The 27363-nt window shown below is 40.1% G+C and overlaps 1 protein-coding gene across 1 annotated transcript; it reads left to right on the top strand.

The window, feature by feature from the left end:
* LOC308354703 (cytochrome P450 2C41-like) lies at positions 1 to 24397 on the top strand. The gene is made up of 9 exons (XM_080822323.1): positions 1 to 224; positions 2446 to 2608; positions 2779 to 2928; positions 8543 to 8703; positions 11127 to 11303; positions 15763 to 15904; positions 16061 to 16248; positions 21598 to 21739; positions 23839 to 24397. The coding sequence occupies exons 1-9, from the start codon at positions 57 to 59 to the stop codon at positions 24018 to 24020; spliced, it is 1473 nt and encodes a 490-aa protein (XP_080678449.1). The 5' UTR covers positions 1 to 56; the 3' UTR covers positions 24021 to 24397.
* Positions 24398 to 27363: the final 2966 nt, after the last annotated feature.

Genomic DNA, 27363 nt, shown 5'->3' with positions numbered 1-27363 from the left:
GTATTATATAAGCTTTAGATGTCAAGCTCACAGTCGTCCAAAAAGAGAGTGCTTCCATGGATCTAGTTGTGATTCTGGTGCTCTGTCTCTCCTGTTGGCTTCTCCTTTCACTCTGGAAACAGAGCTCTGGAAAGGGGAAGCTCCCACCCGGCCCCACTCCTCTCCCTTTCATTGGAAATATCCTCCAGTTAGATGTGAAGAACCTCAGCAAGTCCTTGAGCAATGTAAGTATGCTTTATGCTTCTCCAGCTCCTCTACTTTTAAATAAAATATATTAAAATTAACCACATTATATTAAAATACCAAGGTATGTCTGTAAAGCATATACTTGTGGAATATTGTCAAGAATAGTGGAGGGGCGCCTGGGTGGCTCGATGGGTTTAGGCCTCTGCCTTCAGCTCAGGTCATGATCCCAGAGTCCTGGGATTGAGCCCCACATGGGGCTCTCTGCTCCAAGGGGAGCCTGCTTCCCTTCCTCTCTCTCTGCCTGCCTCTCTGCCTACTTGTGATCTCTCTCTGTCAAACAAATAAATAAAATCTAAAAAAAAAAAAAAAAAAAAAGAATAGTGGAATAAGGGGCGCCTGGGTGGCTCAGTGGGTTAAAGCCTCTGCCTTCAGCTCAGGTTATGATCCCAGGGTCCTGGGATCGAGCCCTTCATCCCTGCATCTGCCTATTTGTGATCTCTGTCTGTCAAATAAATAAAATCTTAAAAAAAAAAAAAAAAAGAATACTGGAATAAGGGGCGCCTGGCTGGCTTAGCCAATACGGCATGGCACTCTTGATCTCAGGGTCATGAGTTTTGAGCTGCAATGTTGGGTGTAGTGATTACTTAAAAAAGAAAAAAATAGTGGAATAAAATAATGTGTTCTATGAGTAAAGAAACATTTAGGCTGTTCTGTGGTAGCATTAAAATAATAAAGTCCAGGGTGCCTGGGTGGCTCTGTTGATTGAGTGTCTGGTTCTTGGTTTTGGCTCAAGTCATGATCTTGAGGTCATGGGATCAAGCCCCTCATTGGCTCCATGCTTGGCTCAGCACAGAGTCAGCTTGTGATTCTTTCCCTCCCCTACTCCCCCTCTCCCCAACCCCCATTCATGTGCTGACTCTCTCAAATAAAGTCTTTAAATCTTTTAAAAAATAATAATGAATGACAAAAGCCAGGAATTCTGCTGTCTTTGTTTGTTTCACAGCCCTTTGCTGTGATTTCTGGCTGAAGGTAAATGGTAAGGGTGGTGTTTTGTGATTAGAGATTTCATTCGAGGAGTCATCTAGTATATAGTCTGTGTATTTTGTTCATGAAAGTTGAACTCTGAAGAAGCAAATAGTGCCTAATGTCAAGCAAGTAACTGGGTCCAGAACTAGCTTGAATGAATGCAAAAAATAAGAAATCATCAGGACCAACTGGATGGTAACATGATCCCCGGATTCCCCACAAAGCTGCTGTCTATACCCTGTGAATGCTGCAGGATAGAAGCAATTGTTGTTCTGTGAGATGTTGCCTGTCCCGGCACTGCCTTTGGTGTTAGTAATACCAGCAGATCTCAAAGTGGAGTGGGCATGAGCACCAGCGGGGGTGGTTTTCTTTGTTTTTTTTTTGTTTGTTTGTTTGTTTTTGTTGTTTTTTTTTTTTTTGAATATGGATTTCTAGTAACTATCATAAGGCTACCAAGTCAGAATCTTCAGGAGATGGGAGCACCTGGCTGGCTCAGTCAGTGAGCTTGAGACTCTTGATCTCCGGCTCATGAGTTCAAGCCTCACGCTGGGTGTAGAGATAACTTAAAAATAAAATCCTTCAGGTTGTTTTTCAACAACCTGAGGGTTTTGAAGGGGCGGGGGGTGGGAGGTTGGGGGAACCAGGTGGTGGGTATTAAGGAGGGCACAGATTGCATGGAGCACTGGGTGTGGTGAAAAAACAATGAATACTGTTACACTGAAAATAAATAAAATTAAAAAAAAATAAAATCCTTAAAAAAAAAAAACAAAAGAAAAGAGAAATCTTTACAGGTGGTCCTGAAACAGCTGGGTACTGGTTCCGAGATAGGCACTGGAGACAAAATAGGTTGGCTAAATAGGGTTGAAATTTGGGTGTTCTGTTATTAGACCCTGGGATTATACAGGAAATTCTTTGAACTTCAGTCTCTTTATCTGTACAATAGAGTAAATAAACCTAGCTCAAGGCATTGGTGTAATAATCGGTTGTAATTATCTGAGTACCAATTCCCCGGACCATTGCCTGTCACATCAGTGGCCCTCTCTATGTGTCAGCTGTAACAATCTTATTTATACATAAGATCCAGGAATATTTGAAGCCGTGTTTGGTAGAATAAAAACATCGACAATATGATGATATCAGGCTTAATCACACACACACACAAAATCATGCACAAAACATAGACTAAATTGTAACTTCTTTTGCTAACATATATGTTTTCTTTGAAATTCTCAGCTCTCAAAAGCGTATGGCCCTGTATTCACTCTGTATTTTGGCATGAAGCCCACTGTTGTACTGTATGGGTATGAAGCAGTGAAGGAAGCCCTGATTGATCTGGGAGAAGAGTTTTCTGCAAGAGGAAGTTTCCCAATAGTGGAAAAAGTTAGTAAAGGACACGGTAGGTGAGCATGTACACACGTTCGGCGCTGGTTATGGAGTTGGAAAGGATGGAAAACTGGAATTTGAAGAGCGACTCAGCGGAACTTGGCCCATCGTGAGGCTCCTGAGTAGGACCTTCCTCCTCCTTGCTTAGGACCTCCCACCCAATTTCTGTTTCCCCTCTGGTAGGAATCCTTTTCACTAACGGAAACAAATGGAAGGAGATACGGCGCTTCTCCCTCATGACCCTGCGGACTTTGGGGATGGGAAAGAGTGACCTTGAGAGCCGAGTTCAAGAGGAAGCCTGCCACCTTGTAGAAGCTTTGAGAAAAACCAAAGGTGGGTTATTCTAAAGCTCTGATCTTGGCAGGCTGTTCTCTTGTCTACTGATGTCCTTGGAAACTTTTCAGCCCTCACGTGGAAAGAGGGAGTGCAGCAAAGAGCCAGGGGGAGCTTCTGTGTGTCTATGCTTGTCATGTGTCATTTCATGACTGTGCTACAGTGTGGGTATAAAAGGTCATTTAATCCTTTTCTGTCCCAACTTTGTTTCCACATCATTACACCATGAAGGTAAAACATTTGGGGACTCATTTTTTTCAGAGTTAGAGAACGGTATTTTTCCCATAGTGTAAATGTGGGTTACCTATTTCAGAAAAGGTCACCAGGGAATACTTGTCAAATGGACACAGTGGCAATGATTTCACACCTTTCACATGGAGCACCTGTAGCCAGTGACGTGTGCTTTTTTTTTTTTTAAATATTGCATTCTTTTCATTTCTTTTTTTTAAAATTTTTATTTATTTTTTTTAAGATTTTTTATTTACTTATTTGACAGAGAGAAAGAAATCACAAGTAGGCAGAGAGGCAGGCAGAGAGAGAGGAGGAAGCAGGCTCCCTGTCAAGCAGAGAGCCCGATGTGGGGCTCAATCCCAGGACCCTGGGACCATGACCTGAGCTGAAGGCAGAGGCTTTAACCCACTGAGCCAGCCAGGCACCCCTCATTTCTTTTTTTTTAAATTAACATGTAATGTATTATTTGATTTTTTTTTTCAGGGGTACGGGTCTGTGAATCATCAGTCTTACACAATCCACAGCACTTACCATAGCACACACCCTCCCCAATGTCCATCACCCAGCCACCCTCTCCCACCCCCGCCGCCTCCCAGCAGCCCTCAGTTTGTTTCCTGAGATTAGTTTGTTTCCATCCCCAGTCCCATCTTGTTTATTTTTCCCTTTTCTTCCCCTCACGAACCCCTGCCCTGCCTCTCAAATTCCTCATATCAGAGAGATCATATGACAACTGTCTTTCTCTGATTGACTTATTTCGCTTAGCATAATACCCTCTAGTTCTATCCACATCAATGCAAATGGCAGGATTTGGGGTTTTTTGATGGCTGCATAGTATTCCATTATGCACATATATATGTGCATTATGCACACATATATATACACACACATATTTACATACATACATACATACCACATCTTCTTTATCCATTCATCTGTTGATGGACGTCTGGGCTCTTTCCAGACTATTGTGGACATTGCTGCTATAAACATTCGGGTGCACGTGCCCCTTCGGATCACTACATTTGTATCTTTAGGGTAAACACCCAGAGCACAATTGCTGGGTTGTAGGGTAGCTCTATTTTCAACTTTTTGAGGAACATCCATACTGTTTTCCAGAGTGGCTGCACCAGCTTGCATTCCTGCCAACAGCGTAGGAGGGTTCCCCTTTCTCCGCATCCTTATCAGCATCTGTCGTTTCCTGGCTTGTTAATTTTAGCGATTCTGACTGATGTGAGGTGGTATCTCACTGTGGCTTTGATTTGTATTTTTACTTCATTCATCTTCTGAGTGTTGCTTCTCCATTTCGGGCCAATAATGATACTTTTTTTGTGGTTGTAATTGCTTAGGCATCTTTCATGCCACCCTCATCAATTGTGATTTCCTTGTCAACAACTATTTTTTAAAAATTTTTGTTTAAATTCCAGTCAGCTAACATACAGGGTTTTGGGTTTTTTTTATTGGTTTCAAGTGTACAGTGTAGTGATTCAGCGCTTCCATACTTCACCCGGTGCTCATCCCAACAAGTGCCCTCCTTAATCCCCATCACCTACTTCACCCATCCCCTCACCCACCTCCGCTCTGGCAACCATCAGTTTGCTCTCTACAGTTAAGAGTCTGTTTCTTGGCTTGTCTCTCTCTTGCTGTCTCTTGTTTTCCCCTTCGCTCATTTGTTTTATTTCTTAAATTCCACATATGAGTGAAATTATATAGTATTTGTCTTTCTGTGACTGAGTTATTTTGCTTAACATAACGCTCTCTAGATCCGTCCACATCATTGCAAATGGCAAGATTTCATTCTTTTTATGTGTGAGTAATATTTCATTTTGTGAAATATTACACACACACACACACACACACACACACATATCTTTATCCATTTATCTATTGATGGACACTTGGGCTGCTTCCATAATTTGACTATTGTAAATAATTCTGCTATAAAAAGCAGAATGCATGTATCCCTTTGAATTAGTATTTCTGTATTCTTTTGGTGAATACCTAGTAGGACAATTGCTGGATCGAAGGGTAGTTCTATTTTTGAGGAACCTCCATACTGTTTTCTAGAGTGGCTACACTGGTGTAAAGAACTATTTTAAAATGATCAGTTTGAGTTATTTAATGTTGTTCCCTATTTACTCTAATACCCTTCAATATATGTTAAGAAATGCATGTTATAGCAATAATCCTGAAACTTACACAAATACCAGGTTATAAAATGATTTATTTAATTAGACTTCAGCTATCATTAATAACTCTTTACCCTGCCTTTGGCTCTGTTTTTAGCTTGATTCATTTTACTCCCTTTTATTGGTCTATTTTTTAAAATTATTTATTTATTTATTTATTGGATACAGAGAGAGAGAGAGCACAATTGGGGGGAGCTGCAGGTGGATGGAGAGGGAGAAGCAGGCTCCCTGCAGAGAGCCCAGTGTGGGGCTTTATCCCAGGACCCCAGAATCATACCCAAGCTGAAGGCAGCTGCTTAACCAACTGAGCCACCCAGGCACCCCTCTTTTATTGGTCTATTAATCATGTTTTAAGTTTTCTCTATTTTGTGATGTTTTGACATTTTAGGGACCTTTAGGGAACCAGGGAGCAACCTCCCCTCCTGGGGTAGCTAATTACTAGATACAGCAAACATAATGTCTTTGATTTGTAAATCAACCTATCCAAGGCCCACACCCCCAAGTTGCCTCTGTCACCAAATTCCCACACACCAAGCCAATATTCTCCCTCCCTGCTCTAAATGAAACCAGGTCCAGTTACTGGATAACCAGTTAATACCACTATAGCCCATAGCCCTCTGCAAATATTCAAGCTATCCAGTCCTAAATTTACTTAGCATACCTATCCTGCCTTGCTCGTTCTTTCCCATGAAAACCTCAATAAAGGATCTGGAACATGCTTTCCCCTCGTGCCTCCCGCTTTCCCCTTGCTCCTCCTGCCTCCTGACCTCCTTTGGTCCTTCTCCATGTGGCCCTGTGTGATGCACTTCTCTTCCTGGGAACTATGAGTAACAAACTCTCTTTTCAATGGGTACCTTCCCTGATCTATTGGCCTCACCATCTGAATGAAAACAGAATTGCAAGCACATTTTAAAACACAGTGGGATTTGGGGTTAGAACTTTTTTTTTTTTTTTTTTAAGATTTTATTTATTTGTCAGAGAGAGAGAGCATGAGCACACACAGGCAGGGGGAGCTACAGGCAGACAGAGAAGCAGACTCCCCGCTGAGCAAGGCGCCTGATGTAGGACTTGATCCCAGGACCCTGGGATTATGACCTGAGCTGAAGGTAGACGCTTAACCTACTAAGCCATCCAGGATTCCGGGGGTTAGAACTTTTATGCTAATTATTTAACCCCCTCTGCCACTCTATGAAGTGCTTGTCACGATGAATCTGATTTTCACTCTGGGTTCCAAATTACCCTGCTTTTAAATTCTCTCAAATGAAGTGAAAAATCCTAAAATTACCTATTTTAGCTGTGAATCTCTCTCTCTCTCTCTCTCTCTCTCTCTCTCTCTCACACACACACACACACACACACACAGAAAGAAATCTCAAGTTACCCCCTACCTTCTAAAGTTTTTCTGAAAGCTTAGTGTCCTCAAGTGTTTCAACTGAAAAAGAGTCTGGGGGCACCTGGGTGGCTCAGTTGTTAAGCGTCTGCCTTCAGCTCAGGTCATGATCCCAGGGTCCTGGGATAGAGTGTCACATCGGGCTCCCTACTCAGGGGGAAGTCTGCTTCTCCTTGCGTGTGCTCTCTCTGTCAAGTAAATAAATAAATAAATAATCTTTAAGGAAAAAAAAAAAGAGTCTGGAATAGAAGCAGTTACCTAAACACATTTCCTTTTTTTAAATTCCCTCTCATTTTGGATTCTGGTCACCCTTAATTACATCACTGATGTCGATTTGGGGTCCTTTTGCATATAAAGTTTATTGATCATTTGATTATAGCAATTACATTTAAATATTTCTCACTAAAAAATAAAATTCTTCCTCCGCTTTAATTTATCTGTAAAATGACAGACTTGGCCTAAATAATAGTCCAGTTAAAAATTTACAACTATGGTCTTCTACCAGTGGCTATATATAGCAATACTCCAGAATTCCATAAGAGGGCAAGCTGTCCAAAAAATGTGGGGCCTGATTGGCGATGAGGGACCCTATTTCCTAAAGGAAATTATTATTTTTTGTATTGTAATAAAGAAACACAAGAACTCCGTTTATTGCCTTTTCCTTTTTAAATTTAAAAAAATTTTAAAGATTTTATTTATTTATTTGACAGAGAGAGAAAAATCACAAATAGGCAGAGAGGCAGGCAGAGAGAGAGGGGGAAGCAGGCTCCCTGCTGAGGAGAGAGCCTGATGTGGGGCTTGATCCCAGGACCCTGAGATCATGACCTGAGCTGAAGGCAGAGGCTTAACCTGCTGAGCCACCCAGGTGCCCCAATTTTTTTATATTTAAAAAAAATTTTTTTAAGCAAGTTCCATGCTGAACATGGGGCTTGATCTTACGACCCTGAGATTAAGAGTCACATGCTCTGCATACTGAGCCAGCCAGGTACCCCAGGACTCTATTTGCAAATTTGATCTTTTTTCTTTGCCTTAGCTGTGATTTAAGTTTGAAGTGAAGATTTCTTATTTTACTTCTGTCTGAGGCAAACAAATCTGCACTATAATTTTACTCATTTGTGTTAGTTTTCCTCTCAGACAACATGGATACCTTTTGCTTTTTTGTTTGTTCCATCAAATACCTGAATTTTTCCATCATCTTTCCTCCTTTAATCTTTTCCTCTGCTGACTTTACACATAATTCGCTTTAACTATTCATTATCTATAGAAGGTTTCCAGGTCCCGAGCCATTTCTTCCTTCCTACAGGAGTGTACAGGTTTAACAGACAGGTGTGATTCTGCATTGATAAATTATTAGGTGTTTTTTAAAAATGTATTATTATTATTATTTTTAAGTACTCTCCACACCCAAGGTGGGACTTGAACACATGACCCCAAGATCAAGAGTCAGGTGCTGGCTCCACCTACTTAGCCAGCCAGGTGCACCATTAGGTGTTTTTAAAAGTGGCGTCTTTAAAGTTTTTTCTTTTGCTCTTCAAAGTAATAGTCACCTTGGGTCAGAATCAAGCAAACAAAGGTAGTGATCTAAATGGAGTATTTGGAAGATTGCTATTAAACAAACTAGGGTGGGATGGACTTCCCATTTAAGGGAAAGGTGATGTGTTGATTTTGAGCATGCTGAAATCTTCGCTGACAAGGGGACTGCTAGGTAGATATTGTTTTAGAGATCCTAAAATTACCTATTATGAACAACAAAGAGTTTTATATGTATATATTTAATGGTATTTTCTAATTCTTTCCTATTCTTTAGCCTTACCCTATGATCCCACTTTTGTCCTGGGCTGTGCTTCCTGCAATGTGATCTGCTCCATCATTTTCCAAAATCGTTTTGATTATACAGATCAGACTTTAATTGGCTTCCTGAAAATATTTAACGAAAACCTCAAGATTCTGAGTTCCCCATGGATTCAGGTAAGGTCATGTGAGATCTTTCCTCTGACACATCCAAAATTCCGTATGGACCATGCTGTGAAGTAAATGAAAACTGGACATTTTGGATACTGTAATGTAACTGTGGAAATGAGGTTCCTCCCCCTCCTTGAGATTTGTTTTGTCTTGTTTATTCTGCTTGCTTTAGGTTCATGTTGCTTTTTGCTTTCTGTAGGCTATAGATATTTGTTTATTTCGTGACTTTTATGGACCATGTTTCTAAGTCTCCTCTTCTTCATCATGTGTGGTCTCTGAAATCTCTGTTTCTTTGTGTTCAGCTAGTGTTTGCTGCAGTTTTCCTTGAATGTGAGGGGCTGAAAAAAGGGTGTGCGGGGAGAAAGAGAGAGGAAGAAGGGGACAGAGAGGGAGGGAGGAAGGAAGGAAGACAGGAACAAACAAATGAACTCTTTCAAATCGGTTCTAGGCTGGGGCACTCCTTCAGTGCTTTCACCGGACTCTTCAATTCTTTCTCGGTCTTGTTGCTTACATTGAGCCAAGATCAGCTAGAGGTGAAAGCTTAGGGCCTTCTGGGGTCTTTTCTTAGCCTATGTCCTGGTTTCTAAATTTTAAAATGTCTAAATTCCTCAGTATACCTGGGTACTTTGGAATGCCCTAATATCCAGAAGATACTCTCTCCTCAGCTTTTCTTCCCAGGATTCTGGTGCCCTATCTTATGTCTTAACTAGTCTTTGCCCCAGGAGGCTGTGGGTTATTCATTTGCCTTACAGAGTTGGGTTTTTTTTTTTTCTAAGATTTTATTTATTTATTTGACAGACAGAGATCACAAGTAGGCAGAGAGGCAGGCAGAGAGAGAGGGGGAAGCAGGCTCCCCGCTGAGCAGAGAGCCCCGATGTGGGGCTTTATCCCAGAACCTGGGATCATGACCCGAGCGGAAGGCAGAGGCTTTAACCCACTGAGCCACCCAGGCACCCCGCCTTACAGAGTTTTTGAGACAGGCCTGCTGCTCTCCACCCTGCTCTCCACCCTGAGCTCTAGGTCAGAAACAAAGACAAGAGCCTATGTCAGTCCTTCAGGTTGCTCCAGAGCAGTTGCAACAGAGAAAACACAATTTTTTGTAAGGTCTAGTCTAGTCTCTTGCACCGGAAACCAGAATCCCACACAAGAAGTTGCTCTTGTTAAGACCACTGCCGAACTAGGAAGGAGGTAGAAGAGGACAAATTAAAAGTTCCACAAACTTTTCCACCGTTTTCAAGTTGCCTTTTTCGGGATTCAGCATTCACTTGATTGCTGTAAGCCTTTGTTTTCTAGAGTTCTGACAAGTTGATTCTCACGGTTTTTGCCAAAAATCTCAGCTCTCTTTTTTTGGAGTGTCCTGCCTTTGGAGATATCTACTCTGACATTTTCACTGGTCATACTCAGTGAAGTGAGTTTTTGAATACCACACTCCTGCCCAGGGCAAACCTCATGGAGTGTGCATGTTGAAAAGAGAGTCAAAACCTTTATTTCATAGACAAGAAAATAAATGTCCGGGGTGCCTGGGTGGCTCAGTGGGTTAAGCCTCTGCCTTCGGCTCAGGTCATGATCTCAAGGTCCTGGGTTCGAGCCCCGAATCGGGCTCCCTGCTCAGCAGGAAGCCTGCTTCCCTCCCTCTCTCTGCCTGCCTCTCTGCCTGCTTGTGATCTCTCTCTCTGTCAAATAAATACATAAAATCTTAAAAAAAAAAGATAAATGTCCAAATATGGAGCTGGTGGAATTCAAGCCTATTGACTCCCTGGCCAGTGGTCTTTCCACTAAATCCCAAAGCCCTGTTTTGGTGACTGCCCAGAAACATGCTGATAGCACACTCAGTGGGCATCCAGGCCCTTGCTGAAAGGTTCCCATTGCCTAAAAGATTTGTCCTCCACTCACACTTAGTGACCTCTTCATCACGTTACTTAGCAGAAATATGCTAATCTAGGAAGGAAGAGAATATCTCCTTTAAGCAGAGAAAACGTTTGGGACCACAGGTGCTGCCAGGTTGCACTGATGAAGGAGTAGCTTTGTGCTGTGTGTGAGGTTGTCCAAACTCCCTTAATCTCAGTCTTCATCTATAAAATGTGAATCATAGTAATTCACGGCATTCTGTATTTCAAGGTTGTAGGGAAGAATTAATATAAAACATGAGAGAATTGATGTAAAGACGCTTTAATACTATAAGGTGGATGATGTATGAGTATAGGATGTTATTGTCATATTTCATCATCATATTTCATCATCATCAGAATTTTCTCCCTTAGATATCTCCATGAGCATAGAGAATTACTTTATATACACAATATAAAATGCTCCTCCAGGAGACAAAGGCCATTTTCTTTTCATCTCCTTTTTTAACCAGGGCTTGACATATCTTCTATATGTCTTCAATACATGTTTTAAAATTTAACATATTTTTTTTAATCTCTAAGGTCTACAATAGCTTCCCTGCTCTCCTTGATTATTTCCCAGGAAGTCATAACACAATACTTAAAAATTCTGTTTTTATAAATAATTACATTTTGGAGAAAATAAAAGAACACCAAGAATCCTTGGAAGTGAACAATCCTCGGGACTTCATTGATTACTTCCTGATGAAAATGGGACAGGTAAAATGTTAATGACAGATCTGTTATTTGTTTGCTTGCGTTTCTTTTGTTCAATGATTAGTGCTCATGAGGATGTTTAAATCATCAGGCAAGAAATGCTTGACAGACACTTTAGGTACTTTTGTATGCATGGATCTATCTGGATTGAGCATCATGGAACATCGCTCAATCTAAGATTGAATTGTCAAATAACTAGGATATGTGGAAACTGTTAAGTTTCTACCTGAAGAGAAAGAGAATGTACACTTTAGGGGAAATATAAACACAAGTTAGAAATTACAAAATATGGAGCCATAAAATGAAGGTATATGTGATCTTATCTCAGTGTGTGGGAGAATAAGAAGGAAATGTTTAACCTAGCTGGGCTTGTACTGAGGGCTGATGTAGAGCTTCAAAATATTTGCAATAAGAATAGGGGAGGGAATTTCAGATTGGTAGAATGGTATGATGAGAGGTTCAGAAGTACGTGTTGGCAAAGAGATTAGATGGATGGAAAAAGGAAGTCTTCACTGAGTGTAACCAAAAATGGATTTGGACAGATATAGAGTTGGATGTTGGTGCCTGTCAAGTAACTGTAAGACTGAATGTTGGCATGAAAAGTTTTGATTTGCTCAGGTAGATGTATGAGCCAGAACAAGAGTGGAATACAAATAATTATTGGGGAAAATTATCCTGGGAGTCCTGTAGAATGAGCTGTATGATAAGAATGGTGCCCAAGGACCAACTGTGAGATTTTTCATTTCTTGACTTTGGCTTGATGAAAAAAGTCTGGACCATGGAAATACAGGGAATTCTGAAATAAAATCAAATTGTTCATTTTGTCACATCTCAGAGATCTGGCTGATATTAGTGGCAGGAAAGGAGAAGTAAGGACTGCATGGGAGATTTTAGTAATAAGAACAGATATCCTATTTGAGAAATTTAACCAAGGAGTGAAAGATTGAGATAGTAAATCTGAATAGTGAATGTGATGAGTGATAGGGTCAAGCTGGAAATTGTGTGACAAAAGTAATGTAGATGCCATAAGGACACTTGTACCAAAGCAACATCCTTGAATAGGGGAGAGGCAGAATCCAGAGTGCATTATAAAAAGCTTATTCTGGAGAAGGAAATTCCTTATTGAGGCCATCACTTTATCCAATCACTTTGTAGCTTTGGGCAGAAATGAGAAACGGTGAGTAGGCTAACATGGGAAGGAAAAAAGATGCTGATGAAGTTGATTGTCAAAGAATTGTCCTTGGATTTCAGTTGGACACTCAAATCACATATTCTAGGTGCAATGGAGTGAAGAAGGTGGTGGAATTGTTTGAAGAAACTGGAAGAGGGAAGAAATTAATATTTTCATGCTCTGCTTTCTCTGCTGATAGGGCAATGTTTTTTATCTTCCAATTCTGTTCCCCTTCCACTTTTATTTAGATCAAAGACTGGCAGAGCTCACCTGTCTTTATAAATAAAGTTTTATTGAAACACACATACATACACAAAGTATGGACACCTTCCCAGAAGAATGCACCCACATGAATGTTTTTGTATTTTGCATATATTTTGAGCAATTTCCTTAATGCTAGGAAGCCTTTCCACTGGTCCTGGGTGCTGACATCTCTTATATATCAAACTAACAGTATTTCCTTAATATTATATTTAAAAACCGCATTGTTCCTCTGGACTTCATTATAGTATTTAGATTCTAGCTTATTGTTCCATTTTTTCTTATTCTTACTATCTATACCGAGTATAATTCACATGCCATACCCTCCCACATTTCAAGTATAATTCAGTAGTTGTGTATTTTCAGAGTTGTGCAACCACCACCACAATCAATTACCAATCATTTTCATCATCCTCAAAAGAAACCCCATAAGCTTGAGTAGTTATCTCCACTGTCCCCCAAACCCTTCCAGCTTTTAGGCTTCACTTCTCTACTTTCTGTCGCTATAGATTTGCTATTCTGGATGTTTCATATTAATGAAATTATACTGTATTTTGTTCTAGCTTATTTCACTTCACTCCTTTTTGTGCTTGAATGATATTCCAGAGAGGATATACCATGTTTTATATATTTACTCCTTGGTTGATGGACATTTTGATTGTTTCTGGGTTTTTGGCTCTTTTTATTTTCTTTTTAAGATTTTATTTATTTGAGAGAGAGTGAGAGAGCACAAACCAGAGGGAGAGGCAGAGGGAGAGGGAGAAGCAGGCTCCCCACTGATCAAGCCCAATTCCAGGCTTGATCCCAGGTCTCTGGGACCATGACCTGAACCAAAGGCAAATGCTTAACCAGCTGAGCCACACAGGTGCCGCTGGGTTTTTGGCTCTTATGAATAATGCTTCTATGGACATTTGTGTGCAAGTTTTTGTGTATACCTATGTTTTAATTTCTCTTGGGTATATACCTGGTGGTAGAATTGCTAGATCATATGATAACTTTATATTTAACCTTGCGTGGAAGTGTGGTGGATCAAAAACCTAAATGTAAGAGCTAAAAATATAAAACTCCTAGAAGAAAACTTAGGCATAAAATTGGCTAAAATTGATAATCTATGTGTATGTAAGCACTGATTCTTCAAATTCACTTCAACAGATGAAATGCTAATAATGATTTAAAAGTGCCCTACTCTTTTTCCTGGCTTTAGAGTAGTTTTGGGTTGGAAAGGTTAGAAAAGTGTGTGACATTGATGTTACCAGTGGGTCTAGCAAATACAGCTGTTGAGGTTAAGCCTGTCTTAATGGAGTTGATGACAATTTAGGCGTGCCACAGGTCACTTGGGGATTGTAAGAACCTTATTAAATTAATGTTGGCCCAGAGGACTGGATAGGAAGAATTTTTTTTTTAATTTTAGTGATCTCCATAGTCAATATTTCAAATGGCCCCATTGTTGTTTTCAATTTTGTGTCACCCCTATCTTAAACCAGCTTTAGTTGTCCTTGTGAGGTGCTTTTACTCTCCCTATGAAAAGTTATGAGATCTCTATTCATTCGGTGTCTTATTCTCAGCATCTGCCCTACTCCCATAGTCTCCTTCATCCCTTATGGGCAGTTAATGTCCAAATTTTCTGTCTTCAAGTCTGTAATATTTCTTCTATTTGTATATCTGCACTAATTCCTGCACTTATTTCCCAAACCAAATTGTCCTGCCTTACATCTGGAGTATCATGGGGGCTGCCCCCCTTTTGTCTTTGTAAATTTGTTCTTGCTACAATCTGTTCTAGGATGTGCTGCCATGTTAGCTTCTGCATATTTTCAACTTTGTAATGAGTTTTTAGGCAATATAGAGTCCACATAAATTCTATAACAGAAGAGAATTACAAACTCTTGATCCTGGCTTATACCATTTTTTAAGATATGGCTCTAATTTATTCATTTCTATCAGATAAGATTGTGTTTGCCTACCAACAAGAAAAAACCCAATTAACAATTTTTTAAAAGATTTTATTTATTTATTTACAGACTGAGATCACAAGTAGGCAGAGAGGCAGGCAGAGAGGCGGGGGTGGGGGGGTGGGGAGCAGGCTCCCTGCTGAGCAGAGAGCCCAATGCGGGGCTCCATCCCAGGACCCTGAGATCATGACCTGAGCCAAAGGCAGAGGCTTAACCCACTGAGCCACCCAGGAGCCCCCCAATTAACAATGTTTTAAAGAAATAGTGGGGAGTGCCTGGGTGGCTCAGTGGGTTAAGCCTCTGCCTTCGGCTCAGGTCATGATCCCAGGGTCCTGGGATCGAGGCCCACATTGGGCTCTCTGTTCAGCAGGGAGCCTGCTTCCCCCCCACCCCGCCTGCCTCTCTGCCTGTTTGCAATCTCTCTCTCTCTGTGTCAAATACATAAATTAAAAAAAAAAAAAAACCTTAAAAAAAAAAAAAAGAAATGGTGTATTTTTCTCAGGTACAGAGACTCTCATGTTGGGCAGTCCAGGACTTGTACAGTAGCCCTGAAGTATCATGGACTCACGTGCCTTCCATTTTTCTTTAGCATACCTACTGTGTAGACTTCATGTTCATCATGTTTCAGGATGATGTCTAGGCCACCTCCACCAACATATCTGTGTAGGCATGTAGTAAAAAGAAGAAAGGAAAGTGACACCAAGAGGCCATTGGGGGGCGCCTGGGTGGCTCAGTGAGTTAAGCAGCAGATCAAGGTTCCAGGGTCCTGGGATCCAGCTCCACGTCAGCCTCCCTGCACAGTGGGGAGTCTGCTTCCCTCTCTCCCTCTGCCCTCTCCCCACTCTTGTGCTCGCTCTCACACTTGTTCTCTCTCTCTCAAATACATAAAATAAAATCTTTAAGAAAAAAAAAATAGTCCTTTGGTAAGAAATAGGTTGTTTGGCCAGTATAGCTGCGAAAGAGGCTAGGAAATGGAATGTGTAGGCAAGTTTGCTTAACTATATAACAATGTGTTATTTTAGATTTATTATAATTACATATGCTGCCAAACCAGCAAATAATTACATCAAATAATTCCTAGGAAAAGGACAACGATCAGTTGAAGTTTACTTTTGAAAACTTAGTAAGCAGTGCATCTGATTTATTTCGAGCTGGGACAGAAACGACAAGCACCACCCTACGATATAGTCTCCTGCTTCTGCTGAAGCACCCGGAAGTCGCAGGTATGGCCAGCATGGTGGGCGGGGTGTGCTTCTGGGCATATAACTGGTGTTTATAATGATGTTGGAGCACCTTCAAAGTGTTCATAGAACCTGAATTGGCGTGTAAATATTTATGCATTTTCTCTTTTTTCATCTATCTCATTTGTGTTTTATCAGCTAAAGCCCAGGAAGAGATTGAGCGTGTAATTGGCAGATGCCAGAGCCCTTGCATGCAAGACAGGAGCCGCATGCCCTATATGAATGCGGTATTGCATGAGATCCAGAGATACATTGATCTCATCCCAAACAGCCTGCCTCATGCAGTGACCCGTGACGTTAAATTCAGAAACTATGTCATCCCCAAGGTAAGATGTGTTTCTCCTACACCTGACTTCGGTGCTCTTGAAGTTCTCATATTCACAGTGTGGTTTCAATCCTTTACCAGTACAGATAAGAGAGTACAAGAATCATACATGTGGCAGCTTGATGGACTTTGTGCTGTTTCCAGTTTGAGGTTATACATTTTTTTTTGAGACTCTACATTTTTATAACAGGTTTTGATATTGGCTGTGTAATTCTTCCAAATTTGTTCTATTTCTTTAGTATTGTTTTGGCTACTCTTAGCTATTTACATTTCCAAATAAATTTTAGTATCAATTTGCCAATTATCCAAAGCACTTGGCAATGGTTTTTATCAGGGTAATAGTAAATTAACTTGGAAAGAATTGACATGTTGGAATGTTGAATCTTTCAATTCATGGATATGGTGTATTCTTCTAATTCATTTGGGCTTTCTTTAATTTTTTCAATATTGTTTTCAGTATAGTGGCTTGTATATCTTTTAGATTTTTCCTAGGTAAATGATATTTTTAATGTTATTATAAATTGTGTAATTTTTAAAATGCCTTTTCTACTTTTTTGGTATATGGAAATATAATTGATTTTATTATTTTGGTGACCTCATATCTACCAACCTTTCCAAATTCACTTATCATTGTTAATAATTTGAATCTAAGTAACCATGGATCACTCAAGTCTACTGTATTGGACATGACTGACCTAAGTTTTTTTTTTTTTTCTGTAATATTTAAAACCTTATCTTCAAGGGCGCCTGGGTGGCTCGGTGGGTTAAAGCCTCTGCTTTCGGCTCAGGTCATGGTCGCAGGGTCCTGGGATCGAGCCCCGCATTGGGCTCTCTGCTCAGCGGGGAGCCTGCTTCCCTCTCTCTCTCTGTCTGTCTCTCTGCCTACTTGTGATCTCTGTCTGTCAAATAAATAAAATCTTAAAAAAAAAAAAAAAAAACCTTATCTTTAGAGGCAGCTCAGTAGCTTAGTCAGTTAAGCATTAGCCTTCAGCTCAGGTCATGATCCCCAGGTCCTAGGATCAAGTCCAACATTGGGCTCCTTGCTAAGCCAGGAGCCTGCTTCTCCTTCTGCATGCTGCTCCTGCTGCTTTGCTCTCTCTCCGACAAATAAATAAATAAAATCTTAAAAAAATATATTCTAGCTGGGCTTAAAAAAAGCATAGAAGGGAGCCTGGGTAGCTCAGTCACTGAGCGTCTGCATTCGGCTTGGGTCATGATCCCAGGGTCTTGGGATCGAGTCCCACGTTGGGCTCCATGCTCAGTGGGAAGCCTGCTTCTCCCTCTCCCACACCCCCTGCTTGTGTTCCCTCTCACAGTGTCTCTCTATGTCAAATAAAATATTTTTTAAAAGGAGAAGGAAAAAGCATAGAAGGCACTAGAGAATCCCTTTTTAGAGAAATAAAAGAACTTAAATCTAATCAAGTTGAAATCAAATAGGCTATTAATGAGATGCAGTAAAAAAATAGAGGCTCTGGGGCACCTGGTTGGCTCAGTGGGTTAAGCCTCTGCCTTTGGCTCAGGTCATGATCTCAGGGTCCTGGGATCGAGCCTCACATTGGGCTCTCTGCTCAGCAGAGAGCCTGCTTCCCCCCCTCTCTCTGCCTGCCTCTCTGCTTACTTGTGATCTCTCTCTGTCAAATAAATAAATAAAATCTCTAAAAAAAAATAGAGGCTCTAAGTGTTAGGATAAATGAAGCAGAAGAAAGAATTAATGACATAGAAGACAAAAATGTTGGAGAATAAAGAAGCTGAGAAAAAGAGATAAACAACTACTGGATCACGAGGGGAGAGTTCAAGAGATAAGTGATACCATTAAGTGCAATATTAGAATAACTGGAATCCCAGAAGAAGAGGAAAGGGAGAAAGAGAAAGGCAGAAGGTATATTGGAGAAAATTATAGCAGAGAACTTCCTTAATCTGGGGAAGGAAACAGGCATCCAAGTCCAGGAGGCACAGAGAACCCCCCTCAAAATCAATAAAAATGGGTCAACACCTTGACATATGATAGTGAAACTTGCAAATCTCAGAGACAAAGAGTAAATCCTGAAAGCGCTCAGGACAAGAGGTTCATAACCTACAAGGGTAGAAACATTAGACTGGCAGCAGATCTATCCACAGAGACCTGGCAAGCCAGAAAACACTGGCATGATATATTCAGGGTGCTAAATTAGAAAAATACACAGCCAAGGATACTTTATCCAGTTAGGATGTTATTCAAAATAGAAGGAATGATAAAAACTTCCAGGACAAATTAAAAGAATTTGTGACGACTAAACCAGCCCTGCAAAATTATTTAATTTTAATATTAAATATTAAAAGGGATCTGTTACACAAAGAGGGAGCCTAAAATAACATAGAATAGAAAGGAACAGAGATAATATACAGAAACAATAAGTTATACCAAAGAAAATTCATATTTTTAAGGGTAAAGTCAAGTGAGTTTTGATCAATATGTAAGGTTGTGTAATTAGCACAACTAAGGTATAAAACATTTCTATCATCTCAAAAATTTCCTTCATTCTCCTTTTACAGTCAATCCACCTCCCCCAGTTTCAACCCTCGGTAACCATTGATCTACTTCTGGTTCTATGGTTTTGCCTTTTAAGGAATGTAACATAATGGAATGTGACATAAAAGTAGTATAACCTGTAATCAATATAAACCTTTATCTTTTTTATGTGACAGAATGTGTTTGAGATTAATCTTTGTTATCACATGTATCATTAGTTGTTCCTTGTTTTGATGAGTAGTTTTCATCATATTGAGTGCCACAAATTGTTTATCCATTCACGAATTGACAGATATTTGGGTAATTTCCAGTTTGGGGCCATTTGAATAAAGGTGCTGTGAACATTTGCATACAGATTTTTGTGTGGACATAAATTTTGTTTTCTTTTGGGTAAATGCTTAGGAGGGGAACTTGGCTTAACTGTTTATAAAAAACTGTCGAACTGTTTTCTAAATGTGGCTGAGACAGTTTACATTCCCACAAGCAACGTATTAGAGTTCCAGTTACTCTAGGTCCCCTCCACCACTTGCCATGGTTGGTCTTTTTAAATTTTAGATCCTATAGGAGGTTGTGTAGTGATATCGCATTTTGTTTTACTTCTATTTTCTGGATATATAATGATGATTTGCTTCTTTTCATGTGCTGATTGACTGCTCATATATGTTCTTTGTTGGAGTGTTTGCTGAAATTATATTCCTATTTTTTATTGGGTCATTTCCTTTATTTAATTATTGCAATCCTTTATATATTTTGCATGCAAGTCTTGTATCACATGTAGATATTGCTAACATTCATTCTCAATCTGTTGGGTTGTTTTTTTCTTCTTTTTCCCTTTCTTTCCTTTTTTTTCAAAGAATGTCTTTCAAAGAGCAGAAGTTTTGAATTTTGATGGAGTCCAATTTATTAATTATTTCTCTTTTGACTTGTGCTTTTGTGTCTTATCTGAAAAATTTGTTGCCAACACAATTTCCCAAATATATGCCCTTACATTTTCTTCTACAAGTTTTATGCTTTTAGATTTTCTATTTAGGTCTGTGATCCATTTAAATTCGTTTTTACTTATTGTATCGTTTTACTTATTGTATAGTAATGGTGTTGTTGTTGTTGTTGTTGTTGTTATGGATATCCACTTATCCCAGCATCATTTATTGAAAATATACTAGCTTTTTAAATCTTAAAGTAACATTTTCACATACTACTTGTCTTAAAGTATATAAGCAATGATTTTTTTAAAAAAATAATTTGAGAGAAATAGAGACAGTGACAGAGAGCATGAGCAGGAATGAGGGGGAGAAGCAGACTCCATATGGAGCAGGGAGTCTGATGTGGGACTTGATCCCAGGACCCTGGGTTCATGACCTGAGCCGAAGGCAGATGCTTAATGACTGAGCCACCCAGGTGCCCCAAAGGCAATGATTTTGTAAATAAAATTATAGGCCTTAAATATGATAAACTTAGAGGGTGTATTTTCCTTCCAATGTTTAATTTAAAAAAGTAGAAAATCTAAATAGCCTTAAACACACATACACAATGACTATGACAAATAACATATATGAAAATGTATATACATCTGTATTTTAAGTGCATATCTACTTATATCCATCAATCTACCTCACTCCTAAATATTTCACTATGCATCTTCTAAGAACGAGGGCTTTCTGCACATTCATTGAGATGAACAGCATTCATCTCAAGGAACTATTATCTATACAATAATTTTATCTAATATATAGCCTATAATTACATTTTTTCTGTTATCCTAAAATACTCTTTTATAACTTTTTTTAAGGGGCATATAGTAGCTAATCAAGGAATAAGTATGTAATTTGATTATCTGTCCCTTTAGGCCCCTTTTAGAAAGAAAAGTTCCATTTCTTTTATTTGTTTCATTTCAATATGTTGACGGTTTTGAGGAGTCCAGGACACCATGTGGAATATTTCTCAGTCTGGTTTGGGTGGTTTTTGTTTTTGTTTTGTTTTGAGATTAGATTCCATTTCTGTGTATTGGGGAAGAAAATTCAATAGGTGATGTTGTGTATGTCCCAATGTATCACATTTGGCTAGAGACATACAATATCAATTTATATCATTATTGGTGATGCTAAGGTACTCACTTATGAAGGAGGTATCTGCCATAATTCTCTATTGCTAGGGATCTATTTTTCATAGGTGATTAATAAGAAAAAATCTATGGCATGGTACTTTAAGACCTTGTAAATATCCTGTTTCCCAAATCATTGATCCAATAGTTTTAGCATTAATTAATGATCTTTACTTGAATTGTTGAAAAATGATAAGTTTTTAAATTTTATTATTGGGGTGTGTGTGTGTGTGTGTGTGTGTGTGTGTGTGTGTAGCTAGGATTCATCTATAACAAAGAGTTCCCCCACATTTTTATTTTTTTAAAGATTTTATTTACTTTAGAGACAGTGTGAGTGGGGAGAGGGGCAGAGGGAGAGGAGAGACGGAATCTCAAGCAGAGCCCTGCTGTGCCATAATCCACATGAGATGTACAAAAACTGAAGTGACAAAATAGAGCAAAGAGACACACAAGTGTCCAAATACTGTGATCAGTGGAGGGAATTCAGAGGGCAGGCACCCAAGTAACCAAGCACTCAGTATTTCAGACCCTATTGGAGGCCATGTTAACATCCTGACTAGCACTGGCCTTAATCTCATTCCTGTTTATTACTTGGTCTCTCTGGCTGGAAATCCCATGGGCCTTCTTTGGACCTGGGATTCTTCACATATAGATCAAAATATTGAACTAAGTGATTTCCACATTTCTTCCAGCTCTACAACTTCTTTCTAACCCAGTTTATCTTCATCTGTTCTTTTCAGGGCACAAACGTGTTAGTATCACTGACTTCTGTGCTACATGATGAACGAGAATTCCCCAACCCAGGGGTATTTGACCCTGCCCACTTCCTGGATGATAATGGCAACTTTAAGAAGAGTGATTATTTCATGCCTTTCTCAGCAGGTAATAAATTCCTTAGTTGCTGAAGGGGATGAAATATTTTGGGGGTGGGGTATCAGTTGAATCTTACATAGTGCCTGCCCTGGTGTACGTAGAATTGTTCTTTGTCCATGACCAGAAACATCACTCCAAATATATCACTGAGCTACCAAGAGCTCCTCTAAGCAGCAGATGAAACTCATTTAGACTTTACTCACTGGCCATGAGAAAGGTATATAACTCCTCAACTTTGAGTTAAGTATTTTCTTTTTTTTTTTTTTTAAGATTTTATTTATTTATTTGAGAAAGAGTGAGAGCACAAGCAGGGGGAACAGGAGAAGGAGAAGCAGGGTCGCCGCTGAGCAGGGAGCCTGATGCAGGGCTCAATTCCAGGAACCCTGGGATCATGTCCTGAGCTGAAGGCAGATACTTAACCAACTGAGCTACCCAGGTACCCCAAGTTAAGTATCTCCTATGTGGGGCACCTGGGTGGCTCAGTCAGTTAGGTGTCTGGCTTTAACTCAGGTCATGCTCTCAGGGTCCTGGGATTAAGCCTTGCTTCAGGCTCCCTGCTCAGTGGGGAATCTGTTTGTCCCTCTGCCACCCTACCCACTCATACTCTCAAATAAATAAATAAATTTTTTTTTTTAAAAAAAAGTATTTTCTCTGTACCTTCACTTCCCAGAGTGAGCTCTGGGGTGACAAGTATCCACAAGCACAGCATGGACACCACAGGGGCTCACACTCTAGTTAGGGAAGCAGACTAGTAAACAGATCATTATAATCTGATAAGACTAGTGTTGTGGGAGAGGAAAGGCCAGGCTGCTCAGGAGACCAGAAGAGGCAGCTTCCTGCTCACCCCCAGCCCACAGTGAGGCATGCACTGGAATAAGCAACATTCTAACAGCAGAAAGGGAATTTGAGCTGCCTCACAGCAGACAGGAAGTGAGGGAAAGAAGAGAAGATGGAGCACTTTTACAAAGTAGACCATAGGAGAAGGATGTTTCTATAGACTGAGGTCAGAACCTGCCAACCAACCATGGCATCAAGGAAGCCTTTGAAAAGTGACAGGATGCCCTGCACCTGATTGTCCTCCACTCAAGATCATGTATCTTGGATATTGGGTCTCCACATCCGTAGTGTTCACTGAGTCTCCAGCCATGGAGTTCCCTTCAATTATCTGATGGCTTTCAATACCTGCTTTGGGTCTTGCACTGTCCCTACCAAGATGTCAAGGACTGAGCCTTCCCTACAAGGAATGCACATTTTAGCGTGGTAGAAAAAGATAAACAGGAAATTATGATTCAAGGTGATGATCTATGCTTTAATTGAAGAGTGAATAAGATTCTGAGGATACCCAGAGAGAGCAAGACTCTACTGCCTGAGGGGATCACAGGGGTTATAGAGAGGAAATGCACGAGATATAGATCCTGAAAGAAGTATAAGAGAATTGCACCTTAACCAAAGAGAACAGCATGAGATAAAGCTGGAAACGTCATGGTGAGTTGGAGATTGATGAAGAGTTGGTATGGCTAGAACCAAGAGTAGAGGGTTTGGAAGATGGAAGGGGGGATATGGAACCTCAGACTGGGTACAGAATGTGAAGGGCCAGTTCAACCCATTTGACCTCCTGTCATAGGACAGATCGGGGACACACTGAATATTTTAAAGTGAGAGAGTAATACATTTAGACATGTTTTTGGAATCACATGAAGGAAAAAAATCTTTTTAAACCTTATGCCAGAGGTAGGAATGGGTGGAGACACGGATACATGAGTTCTCTTCTCTTAGTCCTTCTCCCTCCAGTGCACTTGGTGAAGGGGGTGGGTTTCTACAAAAATGTATGGAAACTGGAAATATGAAAAGAGCAGTTGTAATGTGGAAATACATAGTGAAGTGCTTGATGTAGGCCTGATACTCAATAATTAATTGTTAAATGAAGGGTTCCCATCAAGACACTAGGTGAATAGCAAGCATTTCCATCCTTCTGTCCACCTGTCCCTCTAACCTTCCTTCCACCTCTCCATCAGCCTGGTCATTCATTAGATATTTCTTGTGACATGTCTTGTGACAGTTCAAAACATAGTGTTCTAGAACAGATCCCTTGTGTTTGTTACTTTCAGGAAAACGAATATGTTTGGGAGAAGGACTGGCCCGTATGGAGCTGTTTTTATTCTTGACCACCATTTTACAGAAATTTACCCTGAAATCTCTGGTCAACCCAAAGGACATTGATACCACCCCAATTGCCAGTGGGTTTGGCCATGTCCCACCCCCCTACCAGCTCTGCTTCATTCCCATATGAGGAAGGGCAGACCATCTGCCTGCTGCTGTGCTGTTGTCTGTAGCTCCTCCTCCTCTGGGGCATCATTCACCTCCTCACCACTGAAGATGCACTCTCTGACCTCAGCTCCTGTTTCCCCATTCCCTCCATACCCAGTGAACATCCAGCCTCCGCTAAAGGAAAGTTTCCAGGGGCGCCTGGTGGCTCAGTCATTTAAGCGTCTACCTTTGGCTCAGGTCATGGTCCTGGAGTCTTGTGACTGAGCCCCGAATCGGGCTCCCTGCTCAGCGGGAAGTATGTGTTTTTCTCTCCCTCTGCTCCTCTCTGGCTCGTGCTCGCTCATCTCTCTCACTTGCTCATTCTCTCTCTCAAATAAAATTTTTTTGGGAAAAAAAAGAGGGATGTTTCCAGAATTTCATTACACACATGCTGTGTTATTATTTATACTCTGTAACACTTGTATTTGGCACCACATATACTTCTCTAATATGGAGCTGTTACTCTATTATCACCATGAAACAAAACCAAATGATTAGTATAAGCTAACATACAGCCATTTGTCTTCTGTGTGTTGTAAATGGAAAGCATCACTATTCACTGAGCCAGTTCTTAGACTTTCCTTTTTTTGTGCATAATACAGGTAAGAAATGGAAGAAAATAGAGTCCAAAGAGGCCACACTGCGCTGTCCTCATAATGATAAGCACAGAGAGGGACAAAGAGGGAGAGGGCAGGAAAGCTCTCTTGGCTCTGTGTCACCTACAGGTACTTGAGATTTGAATTTGAAAGTGAGAAGAGTTATGTCCAGGAGCTGGGTAATAGAATTTCAGCCATGAGGGGAAGGAATAATTCATGTTAGAATTCATTTCTCTGCTTTGTTGTCACTTTGAACACCAAAGACTTGACATGTTGGTATGAATTTGTTTCAAACTTAGAGTCACGTGTTAACATATGCTTTCATATTGCTCATCAAATCTTCTAAGTGTCATTCTTTGCTCTCTGACCTAGAACAAAATCCCTGGGGGGATCACTAGATATTCTTTTTTCTACTTTCCAACACATTGTTCTATACCTAACACAAGTGTGATGGCTTATCTAAAACATAGAAAACTAAACATCTTATACCAGTCAAATAATTTCCATAATTTTTTTCTTCTGTTTCTAAGTTATGAAATGAGCATCACCTATTAACCTTCTGCCTGCTCCTCTCCTAGAGAAAAATTTTATACTTTGGCATGCATTTTTAAGATAACATATAAGGTAGAGGTACATATACATAATGTATGTCCGAAGTATATAGTCACACACAATACATATTATACATACACATACACACATGAGATTAAAAATGATCTTTACCACTGTGCTCATATTACACATAATATTCTACAACTTGCTATTTTTCTACTATACAGTATGCCAAGAAAAATTCTAAATAATAAAAACATGGGCATGAGGCCCCTGGATGACTCAGCAGGTTAAGTAGCTGCCTTCAGCTCAAGTCATGATCCTGGGGTCCTGGGTTTGAGCCCCACATTGGGCTCCCTGCTCAGTGGAGAGCCTGCTTCTCCCTCTCCCTCTGCTTGCTGCTCTGCCTACTTGTGTTCTCTCTATCTCTCTATCAAATAAATAAGTAAAATCTTAAAAAAATTTTAAAAACAGGGGCACCTGGGTGGCTCAGTGGGTTAAGCCTCTGCCTTCAGCTCAGGTCATGGTCTCAGGGTCTTGGGATCAAGCCCCACATCGGGCTCTCTGCTCAGCGAGGAGCCTGCTTCCCTTCCTCTCTCTTTGCCTACTTGTGATCTCTGTCTGTCAAATAAATAAATAAAATCTTTAAAAAAAATTAAAAAAAACATGGGCAAATGATTTGAATGGACAGATTACAGAAAAGGAAATGAAATGTTTCCTAAACTCATGAAAAGATCTTAAAAATAAAAGGTACAAATTAGAACTCTATTATATTCCTTTAAGCCTTGATTGGTAAATGAAAAGATTTTAACAGAAGTATTAGCAAATGTGTGTGTGTTCTAAAGTTATCTTCTCCATGAAACCTACCCTGAGATTCTTTTCTAAAATTAATTAATTAGTTTATTTATTTGAGAGAGAGAGGCAGGGAGGGGCAGAGGGAGAGAGAAACTTTAGTAGACTCTGAACTCAGCAGGAGCCTGGCACAGGGCTAGATCCCATGACTCTGAGATCACCACCGGTGTCAAAACCACGAGTTGGATGGTAAACCAACTGTACCACCCAGGCACCCCTACCCTGAGATTCTTACTGAAACTTGTAAACTCTTCTCCATCATCACTTTCCCCAACCTTCAGCTTCTGAATCTCCTTACAATGTGTTTGCCATGTTAATTTACCTTTCTCATAAACCTAGGAGGTAGATAGTATCTGTATGAGTTTCCCAACACTGCTATAACTAATTACCACCGAGTTAGTGGCTCAGAACAACACAGATTTACCTCTTATAATTCTGGAGTCCAAAAGTCCAATATTCATGTTTGTGGACTAAAATCAAAGTGCTGGCAGGGCTGCTTGCTTCTGAGGCTCTAGGAAAGAATCCATTTTCTTCCCTTTACTGCTTTGAGATGCTGCCAATATTCCTTGGTTCACGACACCTTCCTCTCATCAGTCCCATCCTCTTGCTTATCTTCTCCTACTTACGTTAATCTTCCTGGCTCACTTTCCTAAGGACTGTGTGATTACAGTTGGTAATTACATTTGGTAAATTACCTGACTAATTTAGGATAACATCCTCATTTTAAAATCCTGAAGAGGGGTGCCTAGGTGGCTCAGTCGATTAAGCATCTGCCTTCAACTTGGGCCATGACCCCGGATCCTGGGATGAGCCCCACATTGGACTCCTTGCTCAGTGGGGACTCTGCTTCTTCCTCTCCTTCTACCCCTCCTCCACTCTCCCATGCCCTCCATGCTCTCTCTCTCTCTCTGACATGCATGCTGTCTTTCAAATAAATAAATAAAATCCTGAACTTAATCATATTTGCACAGTTCCTCTGACCTTTTAAGGTATATAATCAGTTAAGCATTTCCCCCCTGCTGTGCTCGATCTCTCTGTCAAATAAAGTGTTAAAACACAAGAGCAATCCTTTTCTTTTGCTACTCTCCCCCCTCTTCTAAAAAGAAAAAACAAAAACTTTCCATTTTGTGTATCTCTTGAGAGTCATCTATTTGCTAGAAGGGATGCTGCCTGATTCATAAATCATTTACTGAAGCCAATTGTATCTTCAAATTTATTTAGTTGAATTTTGTTTTTTAACAAGGATTATTAAACTGATCTTTGAAGCCTTTCTTTAAAAAGAAACAGAAGCAAATAACACACGGACATCCCAGTAATTTTTTTCCC

The sequence above is a fragment of the Martes martes genome (genome assembly GCF_963455335.1).
Source record: "Martes martes genome assembly, chromosome: 14".
Taxonomy (NCBI): domain Eukaryota; kingdom Metazoa; phylum Chordata; class Mammalia; order Carnivora; family Mustelidae; genus Martes; species Martes martes.
The sequence above is the reverse complement of the archived record's forward strand: the minus strand, read 5'-3'. Positions and strand labels throughout refer to the sequence as shown.